This window comes from Anas acuta, chromosome 35, assembly GCF_963932015.1.
Source record: "Anas acuta chromosome 35, bAnaAcu1.1, whole genome shotgun sequence".
Lineage (NCBI taxonomy): Eukaryota > Metazoa > Chordata > Aves > Anseriformes > Anatidae > Anas > Anas acuta.
The window spans coordinates 51,628-74,858 of NC_089013.1; the positions used below are offsets into that span (position 1 = coordinate 51,628).

Sequence of the window (23,231 nt, forward strand, 5' to 3'; positions counted from 1 at the left end):
ATGTGTGGTGGTGTGGGGATGCCGCCATCTTGTCTCCTCTGTGAGGCGGCCATCTTGTCATCAGTGTGATGCCGCCATCTTGTCCCCTTGCATCCCCGCCACTTCATCCCTTTTCGTCCCCTCCATTTTGTCCCTTTTGTGACTGCAGCATTTTGTCCCTTTTGTCCCTGATACTTTAGTTTTGTGCACTGTTGCCGTTTTATCACCTCTGTGAGGCAGCCATCTTGTCACCACTGTGACGTCATAGAATCATAGAATCATAGAATATCCTGAGTTGGAAGGGACCCTTAAGGATCATCAAGTCCAACTCTTGACACCGCACAGGTCTACCCAAAAGTTCCGACCATGTTGTTATAAGTTGCCCCCTTAATTACTTTTCAGAGAGCATTGCATTAATAATAGAAAGGAATTTATTGCGTAAGCAACAGCAAGCAAAACAGCGCTGGGCGGCTGGGGAGTCTCGGCTCCGCCAACGGCGCGCACCTCACCCCCCCAGGGTCCCTTTTTATATCTTGGTGATTTCAGGATTACGCAGCACGTCCGGGTATGTTCTGCGACTGCGCGCACTGTTGCTAGGGGGTCGTCTCTGTCCCTCTGGTGGTCGTGAAGATGAAGGCCGTAGTCTTCCTCGGCGTTGTGGTTCAACTTCTTTCTTTATTTGGTCATGTTGGCCCAGCGTGAGACAGGAAGGCAGGATGTTGATACACTAGTTTAACAACCATCAGGAGATGGTTACATGAGCTTTGCAGCAGTGTTTTTTGAACAAAAGAGGCTACTGAGATGCAGAAGGAGAGAAGGGGAGAGGGTTCTTTTTTTTGTTACATTAAGCAAAGGAATTTTCATAGTGTCTAGCTAAGCATTATACAGCTCCTTACTTCAGCAGGGAGTTTTCACAACTCCCGCTCCTCAAACAGAACTCCTTGTTTTTACAAAAGACAATGAACAAACATTTATTGTGTATTACAATCCCTCCTTTTTCTTTTAGTTACTCATTTTGTTCATTGAATTTCGGCAATGCCTGGCTACTAAGAACTAATGTTTCCTCCATTCCTTCATTGGTACTTATTGGCTCGTATCTGGCATGTATGAGCATTAAATGTGCCGCTTCTAAATGTCCCTTTACAATCGCAATCAATTTATTAAAAATACATGGTTCAAAAGTTAGTGCTATTATTAAGAACAACAAAGGTCCTGTTATTGTTGATAATAAAGTAGTAAGCCAAGGTGAATAATTAAACCAAGATTCGTACCAGCTCTGTCGGGCTTCATTCTCCCGTTTCCTTTTTTTTTTTTTTTTTTCAACCCTTCCCTGGGTCTTGCCATTGTATCTCTTACCTCTCCAGTGTGATCAGCATACACACAGCATTCCTCTTTCGGGGCTGCACACAGCCCGTCCTGTTGTAAAAAAATACCAAATCTAATCCCCTATGATTTTGTAACAGTACCTCTGAAAGCAACCTGATAGATTTTCCAGGGCCGAGATGGATTGTTCAGTTTGGGTCAGGTCCTCGTCCACAGCAATGCATAAGGAAGTAAATTCTTGATTTTGTTTAACCAATGAGGCTACCCTGGTTCCCACTCCAGCTCCTCCCAGGATTATTAGGGTGGCCAAAGTTAGAGCCATGAATGGTTCCCGTCTTTCCAGATGATGACTTTCCACTGTGTCTGGGTGTACATATAATCCTCAGGGTGGTATAGAATCCTTGGTATAATTATCACCTGTATACAGAAATCACGAGACGCATTAAAGAGTTTTAGTGATAGACAAGGAGTTATGCCCACTCACAAACAAACCCACCTAGTGTTGTTGGCTGGGATTAACCACTCGGCTGATTGTTTTCCATTCTCCATGATATTACGTAGGTGACACTTCCCACTAGGAACCGTGCACACACACCTACCACCTCCAGTGACTTGTGTTAGTGTTACCCTTATGTCTTTTCCCCAGCTGCATTGTAGAGGGTTGTTCTCGTTTGTGCGGGTGGGCTCCCCAGGATTCCCGATAGCATCATAATATGAAGGCCTTATACTAAAGCATAATCAACAGTGTTTTGTTACATTTGGGTTTGTTTTGTTTAATAATTGGTAGCTGGCATTCATGACCCCCCCATATGTTATTCTCAGCTATGTTACCATTCTCGGCTTTACCTGAGCTCGTAGGGCTGCCGAGGCTTGGAAGTGTAGTATTTTCCACAGGCTGGATTCCCTGGACATTTTCTGACAATACCTCATTTGGTCCTACTGCCTGGGGCCTATCGGCATCCTCCTTTTTATTAGTATGAGTCCTCCCCTATCTGTTCTGTGTTTGTAAAATCTGACACCTCACATTTTTCCTAGTACCCAGCTAGTATCATCCAAGTTTGTTATATTTATATATAGAACCTTGCAAATTTCTTTATTTCCATGGAAGGTTCCTGTATACCCTATACCATGCCCTCACCACCTGTAACGGGGACCTGCTTGTTGGTTACAACCTTGCGGCCCATATCCCACTTGTAAGAATTTATTCCGACCAGCCCCGAGTGTCCAGTCCATAGCAATGGTTTCACACCCCCAGTATGCACAATAATACATGTTCGGGTAATTACAGTACCCCTTTCCTGGGTTAGAACTTGGGCAGAAATAAAATCCTGATCGGTTAAAGCATGGCTGCACTGACACCAGGTCACATAATGTGATGCGGAAACTGGGAGCACCCGCTGTCGTTTGCTGGATGACGAATTGATCCTTCCATCTGATCAAGCTCCATTTAAAAGGCTGATGGGGATGCGCAGACCCATAGCTGACCAAAATGATGATACTGACTCCCATGTATCGTAGGAGGTGGTTGGAGCCCATCTAAATTGTCGGCCCCTCAGTCCCCCACCGTTTTCACTTCTCTGCCTCGCTTGTCAGTTCGGTTGCAGCGAACTACAAGGTATCGGTTCTTCTTGGCAGCAGCAGTGTTCTTCAGGGGAACCTACTAGGGAGCCTTTGAAACAGGGCCTCCTCCCCTTCCCACGATACACAGATAATATAAAATACTTACCGAGTCCGTCTTAGTGTCAGCTTCAAGTCGTCAGGGCCTGGAGCTGCCTCCCATTTACCTTCCCGGATTGGTCCTTTCACACGGCTGGCATGCGTCCATCCTTTCTCCGCAGTTCGAACAGCCGTTTCTGTGGTAAGCAAAACAACATAGGGGCCTTCCCCATCGTGGTGTTAAAACAGTCTCTTTCCAAGTCTTAATTAGAATTGAGGGTGATCAAGTGGCAATTCCAAGTCATAGGGTATACCATATAGCATTTCAAAAGGAGAAATTCCTACATCAGTTCTGGGCTGTGTCCATATGTTTAACAGTGCAAGGGGTAAGCATTTTACCCAAGAAGCCTTAGTTTCCAGCACAAGTTTTGTTAGTTGTTTCTTAATTTCACCATTCATTCGCTCTACCTTTCCAGAAGAGGAGGGGTGCCAGGGGCTGTGAAAATCCCACTCAATCTCTAAGGCCTGCTTTAACCCTTGCAGTAAAGCTTTACACCCATCCAGTCACATGGTCAATTACGACAAACAAGTAACTCAGTAAAGTCTACCTGTATACTTTGGAAAGGTCAAAACCCTGGCTCCCGTCCCCCTCTAGACAGGTTACAGAAGGCCTTGTTATTTACCTTTTGACATATAGTACATCCTCTGCATGTGTGCTTCCCTAAAGTATATATTCCTACATAGACATGCTTTCTTAGAACAACATCACACATTGCTTGCACCTCCCAATGACTCTTCTGATGTAAAACAGTTAATATTTGCCTCATTATCACTTTATTCAGCATTTCTCTCCCATCAGGGAGTATCGATTTTCCTTAAAATGATCCACATATTTGTAACATTAATACCTCCTTGGGAGGTTGTAATTGCTCCAAAATCTTTTTTAGAATTTACCCAAATAGATAGGTGGCCCTGTATAGCCCTGAGGTAAAATTGTCCACCTATATTGTTGCTTCCGCACCCATTTCAGGGTCTTTCCAGTCAGAGGTGAATATACATGTATGTTTGCTCTCAGGGCCAGAGAGCACTCCATTAATAACACTGTTATTCTAGTCTAACAATTTACTAGTTGAATGCCCAATTTAATCATCAAATCCCTTCCCAACAAGTTAGTCTCTGCCTTGGATACATACAATAATTGCCCAGTGATCATTTTATCCCCTAGTCTCAGCTTGGTATCCCCCAAAAGTGGCACTGTTATCCCAGTCCCTTCTACCCCTATCACATTTAGGGTTTCATTTGTTAATTTAATCCCTGATACTTTACAAGTCAGTAATGACTTAGCTGCCCCAGTGTATTGGGTTTGATGGCAAGGTTTGGGGGTGTGAGGGGTGTGGGGGTGGGAAACTGCAGTGGCAGCCCCCGTGAAAAAACAAAAACAAAAACAAAAACAAAAACAAAAAACAGAAACCTCCCCGTGGTAGATAAGGGACAATTTCATCTGGCCCTAAAGGGGCCCACTGCTGCCCAGAGCCAATCCAAACAAACAAACAAAGAAACAAACAAAAAGCTGCTGCTCAACAGCAGTTGGGAGAGCGAGAAACCCCCCTGCAGACACCAAAGTCAGTGCAGAAGGAGGGGGAGGAGGCGCTCCAGGCGCTGGAGCCGAAGCTCCCCTGTGGCCGCTGGAGAGGCCCCTGGTGGAGCAGGCTGTTCCCCCCTCCCCGATGCTTGGGAAACTGAACAAACACCACAGCAAATATGCAAATATACCAAAACTTCTAGACTGTTACTTAGATAATGCCTACATCACCTTTCCCTGCTCATACAACTTCGAATACCTTTAACACTTTCAACAAACCTTTTAACACTTCCTTTATCTTTCTCTAGCCTTTACTTTTCTAATGCCAACATCAAAGGCTCAGTCAGGGGCCAACTTAATTCCGTACCTTTTCCCTCCAAGATGCTGAAACAACCTCAATATACAACATTTCATCCTGTTTTCCTTCTTTCCACAAAAACAACATTGACTGTAATATGGTGTTATAATTAATACTTCCATTTAGGGGCCACTCCGCTCCATCCTCTAGTTTATAAAGTGGCCACCACTGATTACAATATTTGATAAGGGTTCTTTTACTCTCTGTACCCTCTCATCCCACTATATCCCTCCAATGTGTTAGTATACATCCTAGGGGGCTTTTCCTCAGGATTTCTTTGCTTTGAACTTTTCCTATTGTAATCTACAGTGGTTAATATTCCACCGTTTTCCTAGAAGCTCTTTACTAGTCAATCCCAATCCCTCCAAAATCCACAATATATAGATACACAAGTAAAATCAGACCACTGTAAATTAACTGCCTGTAGACAATTACACTGGGAACATTTAAACCTGATGAGCCGATAATATGCCTGGGCAAATTTTGTTCCCTTAGACATACACCTCAATGGCAGTTCTTATATTTACATATTTACATATTAACATAGGTATAAAAGAACACTTTAACAAAAATGCCCAGGCTTGTATATATACAATATACAATGTACAGTTATTATTCCAGTTAGAATTATTCCTCAGCAGCTGGAAACATTATGCCAGTTGCCATTAAAGCTCGCTTACCCTCCTCCTGTCTTTCTTAAAATCTCGGACGTCCCCGGAGCTAATGTGGACGGCCACATATTCCTAGTCACTGGTCCCTGAGCGCTAGAGTCAGAGTCGCTATCAGAGTCTCCCTGGGGTTGCGGATTAGGAAGCCCGGGAGTCAGAGGGGCTGCAGATGGTGGTGGTGAAATATAGGGAGGCAGTGGGGCTGGGATCTCTAATTTTCGGTTTTTCTTGTGCCTCCCATTCCCTCCTTTTTCTTTTAGAGGATATAAATTGGCTCGAGTTTCTGAGCTGATCCACAAATGTGCATATTCACTTTCTTCCAAACTAAAAGGTTCCTTTGAGTTTACATAAATATTTAGGGCCTGGCAAACCCAATCTTCAAAGGACCCAAATACGGGCCAGTAAAGGTGGTCTCCTCGAATCTGTTTACCACCCCAAACTTCAACACAATAATGTATCATTTTTACTTTATTGCTTCCCCGCCTAAAAGGGGAATCCTCCCAATTTTTAATCATTAATCCCGGGGTAACCTAACATCAGACGTTACCCCGCCCATGGGACCAGAAGGCTTACTCTTCTTCTGTCCCATCTTCTGGAGCGCCTTCACACACACACACACAAATCGCTTCCCCCTTTTCGTGGCCCAGTCCCTCGCGGGATGTGGGAACCGCACTACCGAGGGGTCCGCACTCGCTTCGTCCGCAATTGGACGTGTCACAACGCTACGCTCCAGGATACCCAACCCCAACCGAACGGATCACCGGCCTATACTTACTCACTCCTGAGTCTTCGTTCGGTCTTCGTGCACAAAGATTACTAGGGGTTGCCGGCTTTATTTGCTTGCTGCCGAATTTAGGGTTCGTCGGTGAAGGATTTGAATGAAAGTAGTCCTAGCGAAGGCCGCTGAAAACAGCGGGGCGCCCCCTCCGAAGGTCTTTCAATCAGGTTGCCTTCATCCGAGTCACGGCACCAAATTTGTTATAAGTTGCCCCCTTAATTAATTTTCAGAGAACATTGCATTAATAATAGAAAGGAATTTATTGAGTAAGCAACAGCAAGCAAAACAGCGCTGGGCGGCCGGGGAGTCTCGGCTCCGCCAACGGCGCGCACCTCACCCCCCCCAGGGTCCCTTTTTATATCTTGGTGATTTCAGGATTACGCAGCACGTCCGGGTATGTTCTGCGACTGCGCGCACTGTTGCTAGGGGGTTGTCTCTGTCCCTCTGGTGGTCGTGAAGATGAAGGCCGTAGTCTTCCTCGGCGTTGTGGTTCAACTTCTTTCTTTATTTGGTCATGTTGGCCCAGCGTGAGACAGGAAGGCAGGATGTTGATACACTAGTTTAACAACCATCAGGAGATGGTTACATGAACTTTGCAGCAGTGTTTTTTGAACAAAAGAGGCTACTGAGATGCAGAAGGAGAGAAGGGGAGAGGGTTCTTTTTTTTGTTACATTAAGCAAAGGAATTTTCATAGTGTCTAGCTAAGCATTATACAGCTCCTTACTTCAGCAGGGAGTTTTCACAACTCCCGCTCCTCAAACAGAACTCCTTGTTTTTACAAAAGACAATGAACAAACATTTATTGTGTATTACACATGTGACTAAGTGCCCAGTCCAATCTCTTCTTAAATTCAGACAGGCTCGGTGCAGTGACCACTTCCCTGGGGAGCCTGTTCCAGTGTGCAACCACCCTCTCTGTGAAGAACCCCCTCCTGATGTCAAGCCTAAATTTCCCCTGCCTCAGCTTACCCGCGTTCCCGCGGGTCCTGTCGCTGGTGTTAATGGAGAAAAGGTCTCCTGCCTCTCGACACCCCCTTACGAGGAAGTTGTAGACTGCGATGAGGTCTCCCCTCAGCCTCCTCTTCTCCAGGCTGAAGAGGCCCAGTGCCCTCAGCCGTTCCTCGTACGTCTTCCCCTCCAGGCCTTTCACCATCTTCGTAGCCCTCCTCTGGACACTCTCCAACAGTTTCATGTCCTTTTTATACTGTGGTGCCCAGAACTGCACATACCTATTGTTTTTTTCCATTAGGGAGTCAATCTGTGGAGGGGAAAGGGGAGGATATTTTTTCTTACTTGATTACTCTCCCTTTCTCCTTCACCACCCCTGTATCCTCCTGGATCACTCTGCCTTCCTCCTTCACCACCCTCTTATCCCCCGAGCTTGTCACAATAGCTCTCCAAGATATTGAATATCCTTGGGATACTCAGACCACCATAGTCTTGTTGTTCTGCCTCCTGAATGCACTTCAGATTCTGCTTAAAGTTAAACAACTTCTTAGGAAGCTCATCCGGAGATCTGCCCGGAGGCAGTATAGTTGTGGGTGGCAGGGAGGATGGGAGGATGTGGGCAGGCATCTAGAGCAGTTGGCACCCCCAGTGTTTTGGAAATTCACCCCTGAACAACTGCAAAATCCTCAAAAACTGGCAGAATGCTTGAAAAAAAGGTGTCATGATTCTGGCAGTTCCAAAGTAACACAAATCATTGTAACGTGCTGGGGCCTGGCTCATGCCTATCGAGCTGCCATGGATACTGCTATCAACTTAGTGACAGACCCTGCGGCCACTCCAAGCCCTGTGACAGATCCAACGGCCACTGTGACCCCTATGGTGGACTCTGCAGCCGCTCCAACTCCAGTTCCTGCAGCCGCTCCAGCTCCTGTGGCTGTGTCAGAGAAATGAGCGGTAGCAGTGCAAGTTGACCCTGCAGAGGGTATTCCAACCCCTGTGGCAGACCCTGTAACAGGGTCAGAGAAACGAGCGGTAGCAGTGCAAGCTGCCCCTGTAGAGAAGGTGAAAAAATGGTATAGAGATTCAGGTCGTTTAGAACGCAGAGAGTCTTCTGCCAAATCTAGGTATAGAGATGACGGAGACGACGACGACGCTGGGCCATCAAGGATTCAGGAGGAGGAAGATGAGGATGCCGAAAAATCAACAGTAACTACCCGAAGCCTAAACGAGCGTGAGTAACGAGATGTGCGAAAAGATTTTGGTCGTTGTATAGGTGAGCAGCTTGTCACCTGGCTGCTCCGGTGCTGGGACTCTGGAGCCAATAGTGTGGAATTAGATGGCAGGGAAGCCAAGCGGCTGGGATCCCTTGCTCGAGACGCTGGCATTGACAAAGCAATTGCAGATGGAGCACAATCCACCAGCCTCTGGAGGCGTCTCCTCTCAGCTGTGAGGGAAAGGTATCCCTTCAAGGAAGAACTTTGATGTCTACCAGGCAAGTGGACCACTATGGAGAAGGGAATCCAGTACCTGAGGGAATTAGCCTTACGGGAAGTGATTTATGAGGATCCAGACCTCAGACAAACATCCAAAGATCCAGATGAAGTCAGGTGTACACGACCCATGTGGCGGAAGTTTGTACGGAGTGCACCATCATCATATGGCAGCTCGTTGGCAATAATGGCCTGGAAAGAGGATGAGGAACCCACAGTGGATGAAGTGGCTAAACAACTGCGGCAGTACGAAGAAAGTCTCTCCTCTTCCTTACAGGCCTGCGTCTCAGCTGTGGAGAAACTTTCTGAAAAGGTTCACCAACTTGAAGAGAATCTATCTTCCTCCCCACCTGAACCAACCGGTGTCCAATGACTGAAAGAGAACACCTGGGAGAAACTTTCTGAAAAGTTTCACCAACTTGAAGAGAGATTATTCTCCTCTGTACCTGTACAGAGCAGTGTCTCAGCTTTCAGGGGTAGGCGTTCATCCACACAAGGAAGACGATATGGTGGGTGCCATATCGTGCCACCCTGTGGTTTTACTTACGAGACCATGGAGAGGACATGAGAAAATGGGATGGAAAATCTACCGCAACCCTAGAGAACGAAGTCACGCCACCACTGAGTGCTGCAGTGCCGGACATGCTGGAACTTCAGTACGAACTTGAGTCGAAGGCAGCCAAGTGGTACGCCACAATTGATATCGCTAATGCATTTTTCTCCATCCCTCTAGCAGCAGAGTGCAGGCCACAATTTGCCTTCACTTGGAGGGGAGTCCAATATACTTGGAATAGGCTGCCCCAGGGGTGGAAACACAGCCCTACCATTTGCCATGGGCTGATCCAGTCTGCGCTAGAGCAGGGGGAAGCTCCTGAACACCTGCACTACATCGATGACATTATTGTGTGGGGTGACACAGCAGAGGAAGTTTTCGAGAAAGGGAAGAAAATAGTCCAAATCCTTCTGAAAGCCGGTTTTGCCATAAAACAAAATAAAGTCAAAGGACCTGCACGAGAGATCCAGTTTTTAGGAATAAAATGGCAAGATGGACGTCGTCAAATCCCAATGGATGTGATCAACAAAATAACAGCTATGTCTCCACCAACTAACAAAAAAGAAACACAGACTTTCCTAGGTGTTGTGGGGTTTTGGAGAATGCACATCCCAAATTACAGTCTGATTGTAAACCCACTCTACCAAGTAACCCGTAAGAAGAATGAGTTTGAATGGGGCCCTGAACAACGACAAGCCTTTGAACAAATCAAGCAGGAAATAGTCCATGCAGTAGCCCTTGGGCCAGTTCGAACAGGACCAGATGTAAAGAATGTGCTCTACACTGCAGCCGGGGAGAACGGCCCCACCTGGAGCCTCTGGCAGAAAGAACCTGGGGAAACTCGAGGTCGGCCTCTGGGGTTTTGGAGTCGGGGATACAGAGGATCTGAGGCCCGCTATACTCCAACTGAAAAGGAGATATTGGCAGCATATGAAGGAGTTCGATCTGCTTCGGAGGTGGTCGGTACTGAAGCGCAGCTCCTCCTAGCACCCTGATTGCCAGTACTAGGCTGGATGTTCAAGGGAAGGGTCCCCTCTACGCATCATGCAACTGATGCTACATGGAGCAAGTGGGTTGCACTGATTACTCAGCGGGCTCGAATAGGAAACCCCAGTCGCCCAGGAATATTGGAAGTGATCATGGACTGGCCAGAAGGCAAATACTTTGGGATATCATCAGAGGAGGAGGTGGGTCGTGCTGAAGAAGCCCCACTGTACAACCAGTTGCCAGAGAATGAAAAGAAATATGCCCTGTTCACTGATGGGTCCTGTCGTATTGTGGGGAAGCATCGGAGATGGAAGGCTGCTGTATGGAGTCCTACGCGACGAGTTGCAGAAGCTGCTGAGGGAGAAGGTGAATCGAGTCAGTTTGCAGAAGTGAAAGCCATTCAGCTGGCTTTAGACATTGCTGAACGAGAAAAATGGCCAGTTCTCTATCTCTACACCGATTCATGGATGGTAGCAAATGCCCTGTGGGGATGGTTACAGCAATGGAAGCAAAACAACTGGCAGCGTAGGGGCAAACCCATCTGGGCTGCTGCATTGTGGCAAGATATTGCTGCTCGGGTAGAGAACCTGGCTGTGAAAGTACGCCACGTAGATGCTCATGTGCCCAAGAATCGGGCTACTGAAGAACATCAAAACAACCAGCAGGTGGATCAGGCTGCTAAGATTGAAGTAGCTCAGGTGGACCTGGATTGGCAGCATAAAGGTGAATTATTTATAGCCCGCTGGGCCCATGACACCTCAGGCCATCAAGGTAGAGATGCCACATACAGATGGGCTCGTGATCGAGGGGTGGACTTGACCATGGACGCTCTAGCACAGGTTATTCATGACTGTGAAACATGTGCTGCAATCAAGCAAGCCAAACGGTCAAAGCCTCTTTGGTATGGAGGACGATGGCTGAAATATAAATACGGAGAGGCCTGGCAGATTGATTACATCACACTCCCTCAAACTCGCACTGGCAAGCGCCACGTACTTACAATGGTGGAAGCAACCACTGGATGGTTGGAAACATATCCTGTGCCTCATGCTACCGCCCGGAACACCATCCTGGGCCTTGAAAAACAAGTCCTATGGCGACATGGCACCCCAGAAAGAATAGAATCAGACAATGGGACTCACTTCCGAAACAACCTTATAGACACTTGGGCCAAAGAACATGGTATTGAATGGGTGTATCACATCCCCTATCATGCACCAGCCTCCGGGAAAGTTGAACGATACAATGGCCTGTTAAAGACTACCTTGAAAGCAATGGGCGCTGGGACGTTCAAAAACTGGGATACGCATTTGGCAAAGGCCACCTGGTTAGTCAATACTAGGGGATCTACCAACCGAGCTGGACCTGCCCAATCAAACCTGTTACGTACTGTAGATGGGGATAAAGTTCCTGTAGTGCATGTAAAAAATATGCTGGGTAAAACAGTCTGGGCTACTCCTGCCTCAGGAAAAGGCAAACCTATTCGTGGAATTGTTTTCGCTCAGGGACCTGGATATACTTGGTGGGTGATGCAAAAGAACGGAGAGGTCCGGGGTGTACCTCAAGGAGATTTACTACTGGGTGAGAATAGCCCATGAACTGAATTGTACCACGTGAATTATTATATAATACTGTATGTTATCACTACCATGACTACTACAGGTGACTAATTAGAATGTATGGAAAAGAGTGTAACCTGAGCATGACATAAATGGTATGGAATAAGGGGTGGATAGATGTCCTGGTTTCAGTTAGAACAGAATTAATTTTCTTCCTAGTAGCTGGTGGAATGCTGTGTTTTGGCTTAGGATGAGAAGAGTGCTGAGAACACCCCGATGCTTTAATTGTTGCAGAGCAGTGCTTATACTAAGCCAAGGACATCTCAGCCTTTTGCTCTGTCCTGCCAACGGGCAGGCTGGGGGTGCAGTAAGAGCTGGGAGGGGACAGACCCAGGACAGGTGACCCAAACTAGCCAAAGGGGTATTCCATACCATCTGACGTCATGCTAAACAATATATAGGGGTGGCTAGCCGGGGGGAGGGGGCCGGACTGCTCGGGGTGAGGCTGGGCATTGGTCAGCGGGTGGTGAGCAATTGCATTGTGCACCACTTGTTTGTACATACTATTATTACTTTTGTATTATCACCATTGTATCATTATTATTATTATTGTTATTATTATTTTTGTTATTATTATTTTCCTGTCTTATTAAACTATCTTTATCACAACTCACGGGCTTCACTTTGCATTTCTCTCCCCCGTCCCAGAGAGGGAGGGGGGAGGCTGAGCGAACGGCTGCGTGGTGTTTAGCTGCCGGCCGGGTTAAACCACGACAGGACCCCAAGCCATGGGGTACCATAGCGACCTGGTTATAGGGCGCTATAGGGACCCGGCTATAGGGCCCCACAGGGACCCCGGGCCATAGGGGACCACCTATAGGGCCCTAAAGAGACCCCAAGCCATAGGGGGCCATAGGGACCACCTATAGGGTCCTATAGGGACCCCGGGCCATAGGGGCCCACCTACAGGGTCCTATAGGGACCCCAGGCCATAGGGGGCCACAAGGACCCAGCTACAGGACCCCGTAAGCACCCCAGGCCATAGGGCCCCATAGGGACCCGCTTCTAGGGGCCACAAGGCCTCCCCTATAGGGCCCCATAGGGACCCCAGGCCACAGGGGCCCTCCTCTGGGCCCCGCAGGCCCCGCCCCCCGTCCCCAGGCCCCGCCCCCTGTTTGTGAGCGTGCGCGCTGCGGGCCGGGCGCAGGTGCGGGCAGGGGAGAGGTGAGGCGGCGCGAGGCGAGGCAGGCGGGGGGGGGGAGAGCCCCCTTCACGTGACCCCAGGGGGGGCTTGGGACCCCCCCACATTACCCTGAGGGGTTTTGGGGCCTTGGGACCCCCACCCAGTGTGACCCCGGGGGGCCTTGAGGGGCCTTGAGGGGCCTTGGGACCGTCCCACACTGCTTGGGGGGAGGATTTGGGGCCTTGGGACCCCCCCCAAATGGCCCCGGGGGGGTTGGGGGCCTTGGGACCTCCCCCGAGTGACCTTGAGGGGCTTTGGGACACCCCACAATGGGACTCTGGGGGGCTTTGGGTCCCCCCCATGTAACCTCAGGGGGTCTTTAGGGTCTCGGGACCCCCCCAAACGACTCATGGGGGGTGTTTGCCCCCCCCACATCCCCATTCTGCAGGACCTGGGGGGGGCCCTCTCCAAATGGGGGGGCCCCCAACACCACCCCAACCTGTGTCCCCCCCCCAGCGCTGCTGTCACCATGTCCTCACGGTGCCCAGCTGGTCCCCAGGACCCGCCTCCCAGCTCCCCCCCCAGCACGTGAGTTGTGTTTTTTGTTTTTTTTTTTTTTTTGGGGGGGGGGAGGTGACAACAGCCCCCCCCCTCGCTGTCCCCACTGTCCCCACAGGGACACCAGCAGCAGTGACGACGACTCCGGCAGCGACTTCGAGGCCTCCCTGCAGCAGAAGCGGAGGGCTCGGGGGGGGCCCAGCACCTGCCTCCGCCCTGTACGTGTCCCCTTTGTCCCCCCCCCGTCCCCAAAGCCGTGCCCTCCCTTGTCACCCCCGTGTCACCTCCGCAGGTCCCCAAACGTCCCCGGAGGGAGCCCAGCGAGGACGGCAGCAGCTTGGAGGAGAACGTCCTCTTCCAGGCCGTCATGGATGGCAGGGTGGCCATCGAGGTGACACGGGGACAGGGGGGGACATGGGGGGGGAAAGGGGACACATGGGGACACGGGGCCAAAGCCAGCTCCCAAAGGGACACGGGGACGAGTCCACCCTGAGAAGGGGACGTGGTGGGGGGCATTTGCCCTGATGTGGGGCCACCACGTCCCACCACGTGCCACCACGTGCCACCACATGTCACCACGTGCCACCACATGTCACCACGTGTCACCACGTGTCACTGTGCCTGCAGGTGGCGGTGGATGAGTGGCTGGAGGGCTACAAGCGGGACCGGGAGCCGGCCTTCCTGGAGCTCGTCAACTTCATCGTCCGCTCCTGCGGCTGCCGAGGTGCGGCCACCCCGCTCCCCGTCCCCCTGTCACCCCCCCGGGGGACGTACCCGTCACCCGCCGTGTCCCCTCCCGGCAGGCACGGTGACGCTGGCCATGCTGCGGGAGCAGCAGAACACCGAGATCATCCAGCGGCTGACCGAGACCTTCAGCGAGGTACTGGGGGATGTGTGGTGGTGTGGGGATGCCGCCATCTTGTCTCCTCTGTGAGGCGGCCATCTTGTCTCCTCTGTGAGGTGGCCATCTTGTCACCGCTGTGACGCCGCCATCTTGTCTCCTTGCGTCCCCACCACTTCCTCTCTTTGCGTCCCCTCCATTTTGTCACCTGTGTGACCCCAGCATTTCGTCCCTTGTGTCCTGGATGCTTTATATTTTTCGTATTGCTACCGTTTTGTTATTTCTGTGAGGCGGCCATCTTGTCACCTGTGTGACGCTGCCATTTTGTCACCTCACTTCCCTGCCATTTTGTCCCTCTGCATCCCTGCCACTTTGTCACCTGCGTGACCCAATGCTTTGTCCCTGTGTCCCCAACACGTTATTTTTCTGCGTTGCCTCCAGTTTGTCATCTCTGTGAGGCAGCTATCTTGTCACCTGCATGAGGTGTTTTTTTTTTTGTCCCCTTGCGTCCCCATTTTATCGTCCCCACAGTTCTGTCCCTTTGCATCCCCCCATTTTGTCCCTTTGTGTGACCCCATTTTATCCCTTTGCCTTTCCTCATTTTGTCCCTTTGTGTCCCCATTTTGTCCCTTTATGTCCCCCCCCATTTTGTCCCTTTCCATGGTCCCGCTTTTCGTTGTCCCCTTTGCATGGGACAAAATGGGTATTTTGTCCCTTTACATCCCCACCACCTTGTCCCTTTTCATTCCCAATTTCACCCCTTTCCACCACCCCATTTTGTCCCTTTATGCCCCCCCCATTTTGTCCCTTCCAATCTCCCCATTTTGTCCCGTTGTGTCCCCTTTTTGTCCCTTCCAATCCCCATCTTGTCTCTTTATGCCCCCCTCATTTTGTCCCTTTACGTTCCCACCACGTTGTCCCTTTGTGTCCCTGTTCTGTCCCTTCCAATCCCCCATTTTGTCCCTTTGTGTCCCTCTTTTGTCCCTTTGTGTCCCTATTTTGTCCCTTTGCATCCCCATGTTGTCCCTTTGTGTCCCACCATTTTGTCCGTCCCTACCAATCCCCCCATTTTGTCCCCTTGTGTCCCTGTTTTGTCCCCTTGTGTCCCCATGTTGTCCCTTTGCATCCCTATTTTGTCCCTTTATGTTCTCCCTATTTTGTCTCTTTACATCCCCCTGTGTTGCCCCCTTGTGTCCCCGCTTTGTCCCCTTGTGTCCCCACTTTGTCACCTTGTGTCCACCTCCCCTCGACCTACTAGCGATGCTGTGCTTGATGCACCCCAGGACACAGTTGGCCCTCCTGGCTGCCAGGGCACACTGCTGCCTCATATTCAACTTGCTGTCTACCACGACCCCCAGATCCCTCTCTGCGGGGCTGCTCTCCAGCGTCTCATCGCCCAGTCTGTACGTGCAGCCAGGGTTTCCCCGTCCCAGGTGCAGGACCCGGCACTTGCTCTTCTTGAACTTCATGCGGTTGGTGATCGCCCAGCTCTCCAACCTATCCAGATCCCTCTGCGAGGCCTTTCCACCCTCAACAGAGTCCACAACTCCTCCAAGTTTGGTGTCATCGGCAAACTTGCTCAAAATACCTTCTATTCCTACATCCAGATCGTTTATAAAAATATTGAAAAGTACCGGCCCTAAAATGGAGCCTTGAGGGACCCCACTGGTGACCGCCCGCCAGCCTGACGCAGCCCCATTCACCATAACCCTTTGGGCCCTGCCCATTAGCCAATTGCTCACCCATCGTATGATGTTTTTATTTAGCTGTATGGTGGACATTTTGTCCAGTAGGATCCTATGGGAAACCGTGTCAAAAGCCTTGCTGAAGTCCAAAAAAATCGCATCAGTTGGTTTCCCTTGGTCCACCATACGGGTGATCTTATCATAAAAGGCAATCAGGTTAGTTAGGCAGGACCTACCCTTCACAAACCCATGCTGGCTGGCACCAATGACTGCTCTGTCCCCCAGGTGCGCCTCACTAAGTTCGAGAACCATCTTCTCCATGATTTTACCAGGCACTGACGTGAGACTGACAGGCCTGTAATTGCTAGGGTCTTCTTTCTGACCCTTCTTGAAAATCGGCACAACATTTGCCAGCTTCCAGTCTACCGGGACCTCTCCAGATTCCCAGGATTGTTGAAAAATAATTGAGAGAGGTTCCGCGATGACGTCCGCCAGCTCTTTCAGCACCCGGGGATGAATCCCATCCGGACCCATGGACTTGTAGGGATCCAGGTGGAGTAGCAAATCCCGCACACGTTCAGGGTCGGTTGGGAGTTTGTCATTGTCACTTAGGGGGGTTAGTGTCCCCAAGGGGGGGTTATTGTTACCTGGGGGGGGGGGGGGGTCAGTGTCACCTTGGGGTGCTCATTGTCACTCTGGGGGGGGGGGTTATTGTCACTTGGGGGGCTCATTGTCCCCAAGGGGGTGTCTCAGTGTCCCCTTTGGGGGGTCGCTGTCACCTGGGGGGGGTCAGTGCCACATGATGGGGTATCAGTGACCCCGGGGGGATGTCATTGTCCCCCGGGGGGGTGTCATTGTCACGGGCGGGGTCATTGTCGTCATTGTCACCTGTGCTCCCCCCCAGGCGCCCCCCAAGGGGAGGCGCCGGTGACGGAGCAGCGCTCACGGCTCAGCCTCTGCCTGGCCCCCATCCTGCCCCGGCTGCTGGCCAAGGTGAGGGGACCCCGGGGGGGCCTCGGGGACATTTTTTTTGGGGGGGGGACACCCGGGTGACCCCCCAGTCACCCCTTGTGACCCCCCCAAAAAGTTTTTGGCGGACGAGGAGAAGGTGATGCCACTGCTGGAGGTGCTGAGCTGCTTCGAGCTCAGCGTCTACTGCACCGCGCGGCTGGAGAGGGTGAGCGCAGGCCCTATAGGGTCAGCCGGCCCTATAGGGTCACCTGACCCCAATCCTATAGGGTCAGCTGGTCCTTTAGGGTCCCCTGGTCCTTTTAGGGCCACCTGGCCCCAATCCTATAGGGTCAGCTGGTCCCAACCCTATAGGGTCACTCAGTGCTATAGGATCACCTCGTCCCTACAGGGTCACCTGGTCCTATAGGGTCACCCTGTCCTTATAGGGTCATCTGGTCCTTAGAGGGTCACCTGGCCCCAATCCTTGGGGGGGGATTTTGGGGAGATTTGGGGTCCCCGGGGGGGGGATTTGGGGTTCCTGGGGGGGATTTGGGGTTCCTGGAGGGGGATTTGGGGTCCTTGTATGGGGATATGGGGTTCCTGGGGAGGGGGTTGGGTCCTGGGGGGGATTTGGGGTGCAGGGGGGGATTCGGGGTTCTTGGAGGAAAATTTGGGGGCCCTGGGGGGGTGGATTTGGGGTCTCCCTAATTTTTGCCCCCCCCCCCCAGGCTGACCCACCTGCAGCAGAGCTGCCAGCAGCTGGGGATGACCCCCCCGGAGCGGTCCCCGTGGCCCCCCCTGGCCGCCTACCACCGCTCCCTGCAGCCCCCTGAGTCCCCCCATGGTGACGGGGGGGGCAGCACCCCCCACAGAACCCCCCCATTGTGCCCCCCCACAATTTCCCCCTCCCTTGTCCCCGTGTCCCCCCCGTTGTCCCTGCACCCCCCCCCAAGGGAGGGAGGTGACAAATTGGGGGGGTCCTTGGGGACAAACCCTGTGTGTGGGGGGGTCTCACATCGCCCCCCCCCCCCCTTTTTGTGTCCCCCCCCCCCCCCCCAAAGACCTGGCAGGGCCCCAGCCCCCCCCTCAGCCCGGCGCTCACCTCCACGGTGCTGCGGGTCCCCCCCAGCCCCCCCTGGGACCTCCGCGTTCCCAGCCCCAGCAGGTGAGTTTGGGGGGGGGGGGGGGGGGGCACCCTCAAAATGGGCTGGGGGGGGCAATGGGGGAACTGGGAGGTACTGGGAGGGCACTGGGATGGGATAGGGGGGGCACTGAGCATACTGGGGGGCACTGGGGGGGGTTATTGGGCATACTGGGAGGGACTGGGGGGGAGCACTGGGCATACTGGGAGGCACTGGGCATACTGGGGGGGCCAGATTCGTCCCCAGATTAAGTGTGGTGGAGGAGGAAGAGGAGGAGGAGGAGGAAGAGGAGGAGGAGGGGGGGGGGGGGCAGCAGCGAGGAGCCCCCCCCGCAGCTGGACCAGGTGAGCCCCCCCCCCACGGCCCCCCCCAGCACCAAGGGGGGGGTCCTGGGTGCTTTCCCCCCCCCCAGGTCCGGGACCTCTTTGACTCCACCATCCTGGGAATCGAGGTGAGGGGGGGGGGGGGCGAAATGTTGCCTCCCCCCCCCAAATTTCCCCCCAACGCCCCCCCCTTTTTTTTTGTTTACCCCCCCTACTTCCCCCCTCCCCAAATTTGGGCCCCCCACCCCAAAATTGCCTCCATTTCCACCCTCCCCCCCCAAAAACCCCCTCTAATTTTACCCCAATCCCCCCCCCAAAATTTGCCCCCCCCCAAATGCACCCCCCCTATTTCCACCTCCCCCCAAATCCTGCCCCCATTTTCACCCTCCCCCGTCCCCTAGCTCCCCCCGCCAAATTTGAGGACCCCCCCTCAAAAAAAAAAATATGAACACCCCCACAAAATTTGAGGACCACCCCAAAAATCTGCCCCCCCCCCCCAAACTTCCCCCCCTCCCCCCAAATCCTGCCCCCATTTTCACCCTCCCCCCTCTTACAGCCCCCCCCAAATTTGGGGACCCCCCCAAAAAACTTTGGGACCGTCCCCAAAGTATGGGGACCCCCCTAAAAATTGGGGGCCCCCCCCAAATTGCCCCCCCCATTTTTGGGGGGGTTTCTCTCCCCCAGGACTGAATGCGGAGCCACAGCCGGAAGGCGTCGTTTCTGGTTTTGCCTGTTTTTTGCTGTTCTGAGCCCAAAATGTTGGGGGTCCCGCCCCCCCCCCCCCCCCCCCCACACGTTTCGTTCAATAAAGAGCGGGATTGGCAACGCAGCCTCAAAAAAGTTTAGTTTTGGGGGGGGACAGGGGGGGTCTGGTCACAGTGGGTCCCCCGCCGATGTCCCCACCCCATCCCCGTGTCCCCCCCTCTTTGTCCTTGTCCCCCCCCATCCTTGTCCCGGTGTCCCCCCCATCCTTGTGCCCCCCCCCAATGTCCCTGTCCTCGATGTCCCCATTGGGGTTGTCCCCATCCCACTGTCCGCACCCCAATGTCCTCGTCCTGATGTCCCCACCCCGATGTCCCCATCCCACTGTCCCCATCCCAATGTGATCCCAGTGTCCTTGTCCCCATGTCCCCATCCCAACGTCACCCTGCTGTCCCCATCCCGATGTCCTTGTCCCCGTGTTCCCGTCCCACTGTCCCTGTCCCAATGTCCCCACCCCGATGTCCTTGTTCTGATGCCCCCGTGTCCCCATCCCACTGTCCCCACCCTGATGTCCTTGTCCCCGTGTCCTCATCCCAGTGTCCCCATTCTGCTGTCCTTGTCCCCCTGTCCCCGTGTCCCCGTCCTGATGTCCTTGTCCTGATGGGGATCATGGGGATGGGGTCACCCTAACTGGGGACATCTTGGGGACATTGTGGGGATGGGGTCACCCCAATGGGGGACATTTGGGGACACTTTGGGGACATTTGGGGGACATTTGGGGCCACCCCCCCGCTGTCACCTCCCCAGCTGCTCCCACTCCACGCTGGGGACACTTTGGGGACATTTTGGGGATGGGGTCACCCCAATGGGGGACATTTTGGGGACACAGGGATGGTGTAACCCCACACAGGGCCATTTGGGGCCATTTGGGGCCACCCCCCCGCATCACCTCCCCAGCTGCTCCCACTCCAGGCTGGGGGCACTTTGGGGACATTTTGAGGATGGGGTCACCCCACTTGGGGACATTTGGAGACACTTTGGGGATGGGGTCACCCCAATTAGGGACATTTTGGGGACACAGGGACAGGACCACCCTAACTGGGAACATTCTGGGGATGGGGTCACCCCACTTGGGGACATTTGGAGACACTTTGGGGATGGGGTCACCCCAATTAGGGACATTTTGGGGACACAGGGACAGGACCACCCTAACTGGGAACATTCTGGGGATGGGGTCACCCCACTTGGGGACACTCTGGGGACATTTGGGGCCACCCCCCCGCGTCACCTCCCCAGCTGCTCCCACTCCATGCTGGGGACACTTCGGGGACATTTTGGGGATGGGGTCACCCTAATTGGGGACATCTTGGGGACATGGGGAAAGGGTGACCCCAACTGGGGACATTTTTGGGACATTCTGGGGATGGGGTCACCCCAATTGGGGACATTATGGGGACACAGGGACGGGGTCACCCCAACTGGGAACATTCTGGGGACGGGGTCACCCTAATTGGGACATTTTGGGGACATTTGGGGACATGGGGAAAGAGTGACCCCAACTGGGGACATTTTTGGGACATTCTGGGGATGGGGTCACCCCAATTAGGGACATTTTGGGGACATTTGGGGATGGGGTCACCCTAATTAGGGACACTTTGGGGACATTTGGGGACATTGTGGGGACATTGTGGGAATGGGGTCACCCCAATTAGGGATGGGGACATTTTGGTGATGGGGTCACCCTAACTAGGGACATTTTGGGGACACAGGGACAGGACCACCCTAACTGGGAACATTCTGGGGATGGGGTCATCCCACTTGGGGACACTTTGGGGACATTTGTGGATGGGGTCACCCCACTTGGGGACATTTTGGGGACACAGGGATGGGGTCACCCCACTTGGGGATATTTGGGGACATTGTGGGGGACACTTTGGGGATGGGGTCACCCCAATGGGAGACACTTTGGGGACATTTGGGGACATGTCCCTCGCCGTGTCACCTCCCCAGCTGCTCCCACTCCACACTTGGGACGTTTTGGGGACATGGGGATGAGGTCACCCCAACTGGGGACATTTTGGGGACGGGGTCAACCCAATGGGGGACACTTTGGGGATGGGGTCTCCCCAATTAGGGATGGGGACATTTTGGGGATGGGGTCACCCTAACTGTTGACATTTTGGGGACATGGGAATGGGGTGACCCTAATTCAGGACATCTTGGGGACATTGTGGGGAGGGTGTCACCCCACTTGGGGACATTTTGGGGACACAGGGATGGTGTCACCCCATTTGGGGACATTTGGGGGACACTTTGGGGACATTTTGGGGATGGAGTCACCCCAATGGGGGACATTTTGGGGACACAGGGACAGAGTCACCCCAACTGTGTACATTTTGGGGACATTTTGGGGACATGGGGATAGGGTGACCCCAACTGGAGACATTTTTGGGACATTCTGGGGATGGGGTCACCCCAATTGGGGACATTTTGGGGACACAGGGACAAGATCACCCTAACTGGGGACATTTTGGGGATGGGGTCACCCCAATGGGGGACACTTTGGGGACATTTTGGGGATGGGGGCACCCCAGGTGGGGGCTTGGGGACATCGTGGGGGTGGGGGCACCCCAATTGGGGACACTTTTGGGACATTTGGGGACATTGTGGGGAGCGGGAGGGGTCACCCCAATTAGGGACATTTTAGGGACATGGGGATGGCATGACCCTAATTGGGGACATCTTGGGGACATTCTGGGGATGGGGTCACCCCAATTAGGGCCACTTTGGGGACATTTGGGGATGGGGTCACCCCAATTAGGGCCACTTTGGGGACACAGGGACAGGATCACCCTAACTGGGAACATTCTGGGGATGGGGTCACCCCACTCGGGGCCATTTGGGGTCACTTGGGGCCATTTGGGGTCACCCCCCACGTCACCTCCCTAGCAGCTCCCACTCTACGCTGGGGACATTTTGGGGACACAGGGATTGAGTCACCCCAATGGGGGACATTTTGGGGATGGGGTCACCCCAGTTGGGGACATTTTGGGGACATGGGAATGGGGTCACCCCAATGGGGGACACTTTGGGGACATTTGGAGATGGGGTCACCCCAATTAGGGACACTTTGGGGACACAGGGATTGAGTCACCCCATTTGGGGATATTTGGGGGACACTTTGGGGACATTTTGGGGATGGAGTCACCCCAATTAGGGCCACTTTGGGGACACAGGGACAGGACCACCCTAACTGGGAACATTCTGGGGATGGGGTCACCCCACTCGGGGACATTTGGGGACATTTGGGGCCACCCCCCGCATCACCGCCCCTGCTGCTCCCACTCCACACTGGGGACATTTTGGGGACATGGGGAGGGCGTCACCCCAACTGGGGACATTCTGGGGACAGGGTCACCCCAATGGGGGACACTTTGGGGACAGGGTCACCCCAATTAGGGATGGGGACATTTTGGGGATGGGGTCCAGGAACTGGGGGGGGACTGGGAAGGGACTGGGGAGACTGGGAAGGGACTGGGGAGATGAGGGGGGGCGCTGGGAGGGGCTGGGGGGAACTGGGAGAGATTGGGAAGCACTGGGACAGTCGGGGGGGTGCTGGGGGGAGCTGAGATGGCGCGGGGGGGGCACTGGGAGAGACTGGGGGGGACACTGGGGGAGACTGGGGGGGCACTGGGAGAGATTGGGGAGCGCTGGGAGAGACTGGGAAGTGCTGGGAGAGCACTGGGAAGCACTGGGAGAGCACTGGAAGGTGCTGGGGGTCTCTGGGAGAGACTGGGGGGAACTGGGAGAGACTGGGGGGGACACAGGGAAAGGCCAGGAGAGACTGGAGGGTACTGGGAGTATTGAGAAAGCTTTGGAGGGGCGCTGGGAGGCACTGGGGGAGACTGGGGGGGGGCACTGGGAGCACTGGGAAGGCTTTGGAGGGGCACTGGGAGGCGCTGGA

At 53.3% G+C, this 23,231-nt stretch overlaps 1 protein-coding gene and 2 long non-coding RNA genes across 4 annotated transcripts; 2 read left to right on the plus strand and 1 right to left on the minus strand.

Moving 5' to 3' along the window:
- Positions 1-427: 427 nt before the first annotated feature.
- LOC137846636 (uncharacterized) lies at positions 428-7,163 on the minus strand. 2 transcript variants are annotated; one of them, XR_011090580.1, is made up of 3 exons: positions 6,342-7,163; positions 1,336-1,395; positions 428-775 (listed from the first exon to the last, which is right to left on the minus strand). It is a non-coding gene; the product is annotated as an uncharacterized lncRNA (long non-coding RNA). The 2 variants fall into 2 exon arrangements; XR_011090581.1 differs by lacking the exon at positions 428-775 and having other exon boundaries at positions 1,261-1,395.
- Positions 7,164-8,913: 1,750 nt separating this feature from the next.
- Positions 8,914-14,823, plus strand: LOC137846625 (cohesin subunit SA-3-like). The gene is made up of 5 exons (XM_068664619.1): positions 8,914-9,029; positions 13,742-13,841; positions 13,916-14,014; positions 14,251-14,347; positions 14,427-14,823. The coding sequence occupies exons 1-5, from the start codon at positions 8,914-8,916 to the stop codon at positions 14,555-14,557; spliced, it is 543 nt and encodes a 180-aa protein (XP_068520720.1). The 3' UTR covers positions 14,558-14,823.
- Positions 14,824-18,506: 3,683 nt separating this feature from the next.
- On the plus strand, positions 18,507-19,356 carry LOC137846617 (uncharacterized). The gene is made up of 3 exons (XR_011090576.1): positions 18,507-18,586; positions 18,655-18,693; positions 19,250-19,356. It is a non-coding gene; the product is annotated as an uncharacterized lncRNA (long non-coding RNA).
- The last annotated feature ends 3,875 nt before the right edge of the window (positions 19,357-23,231 follow it).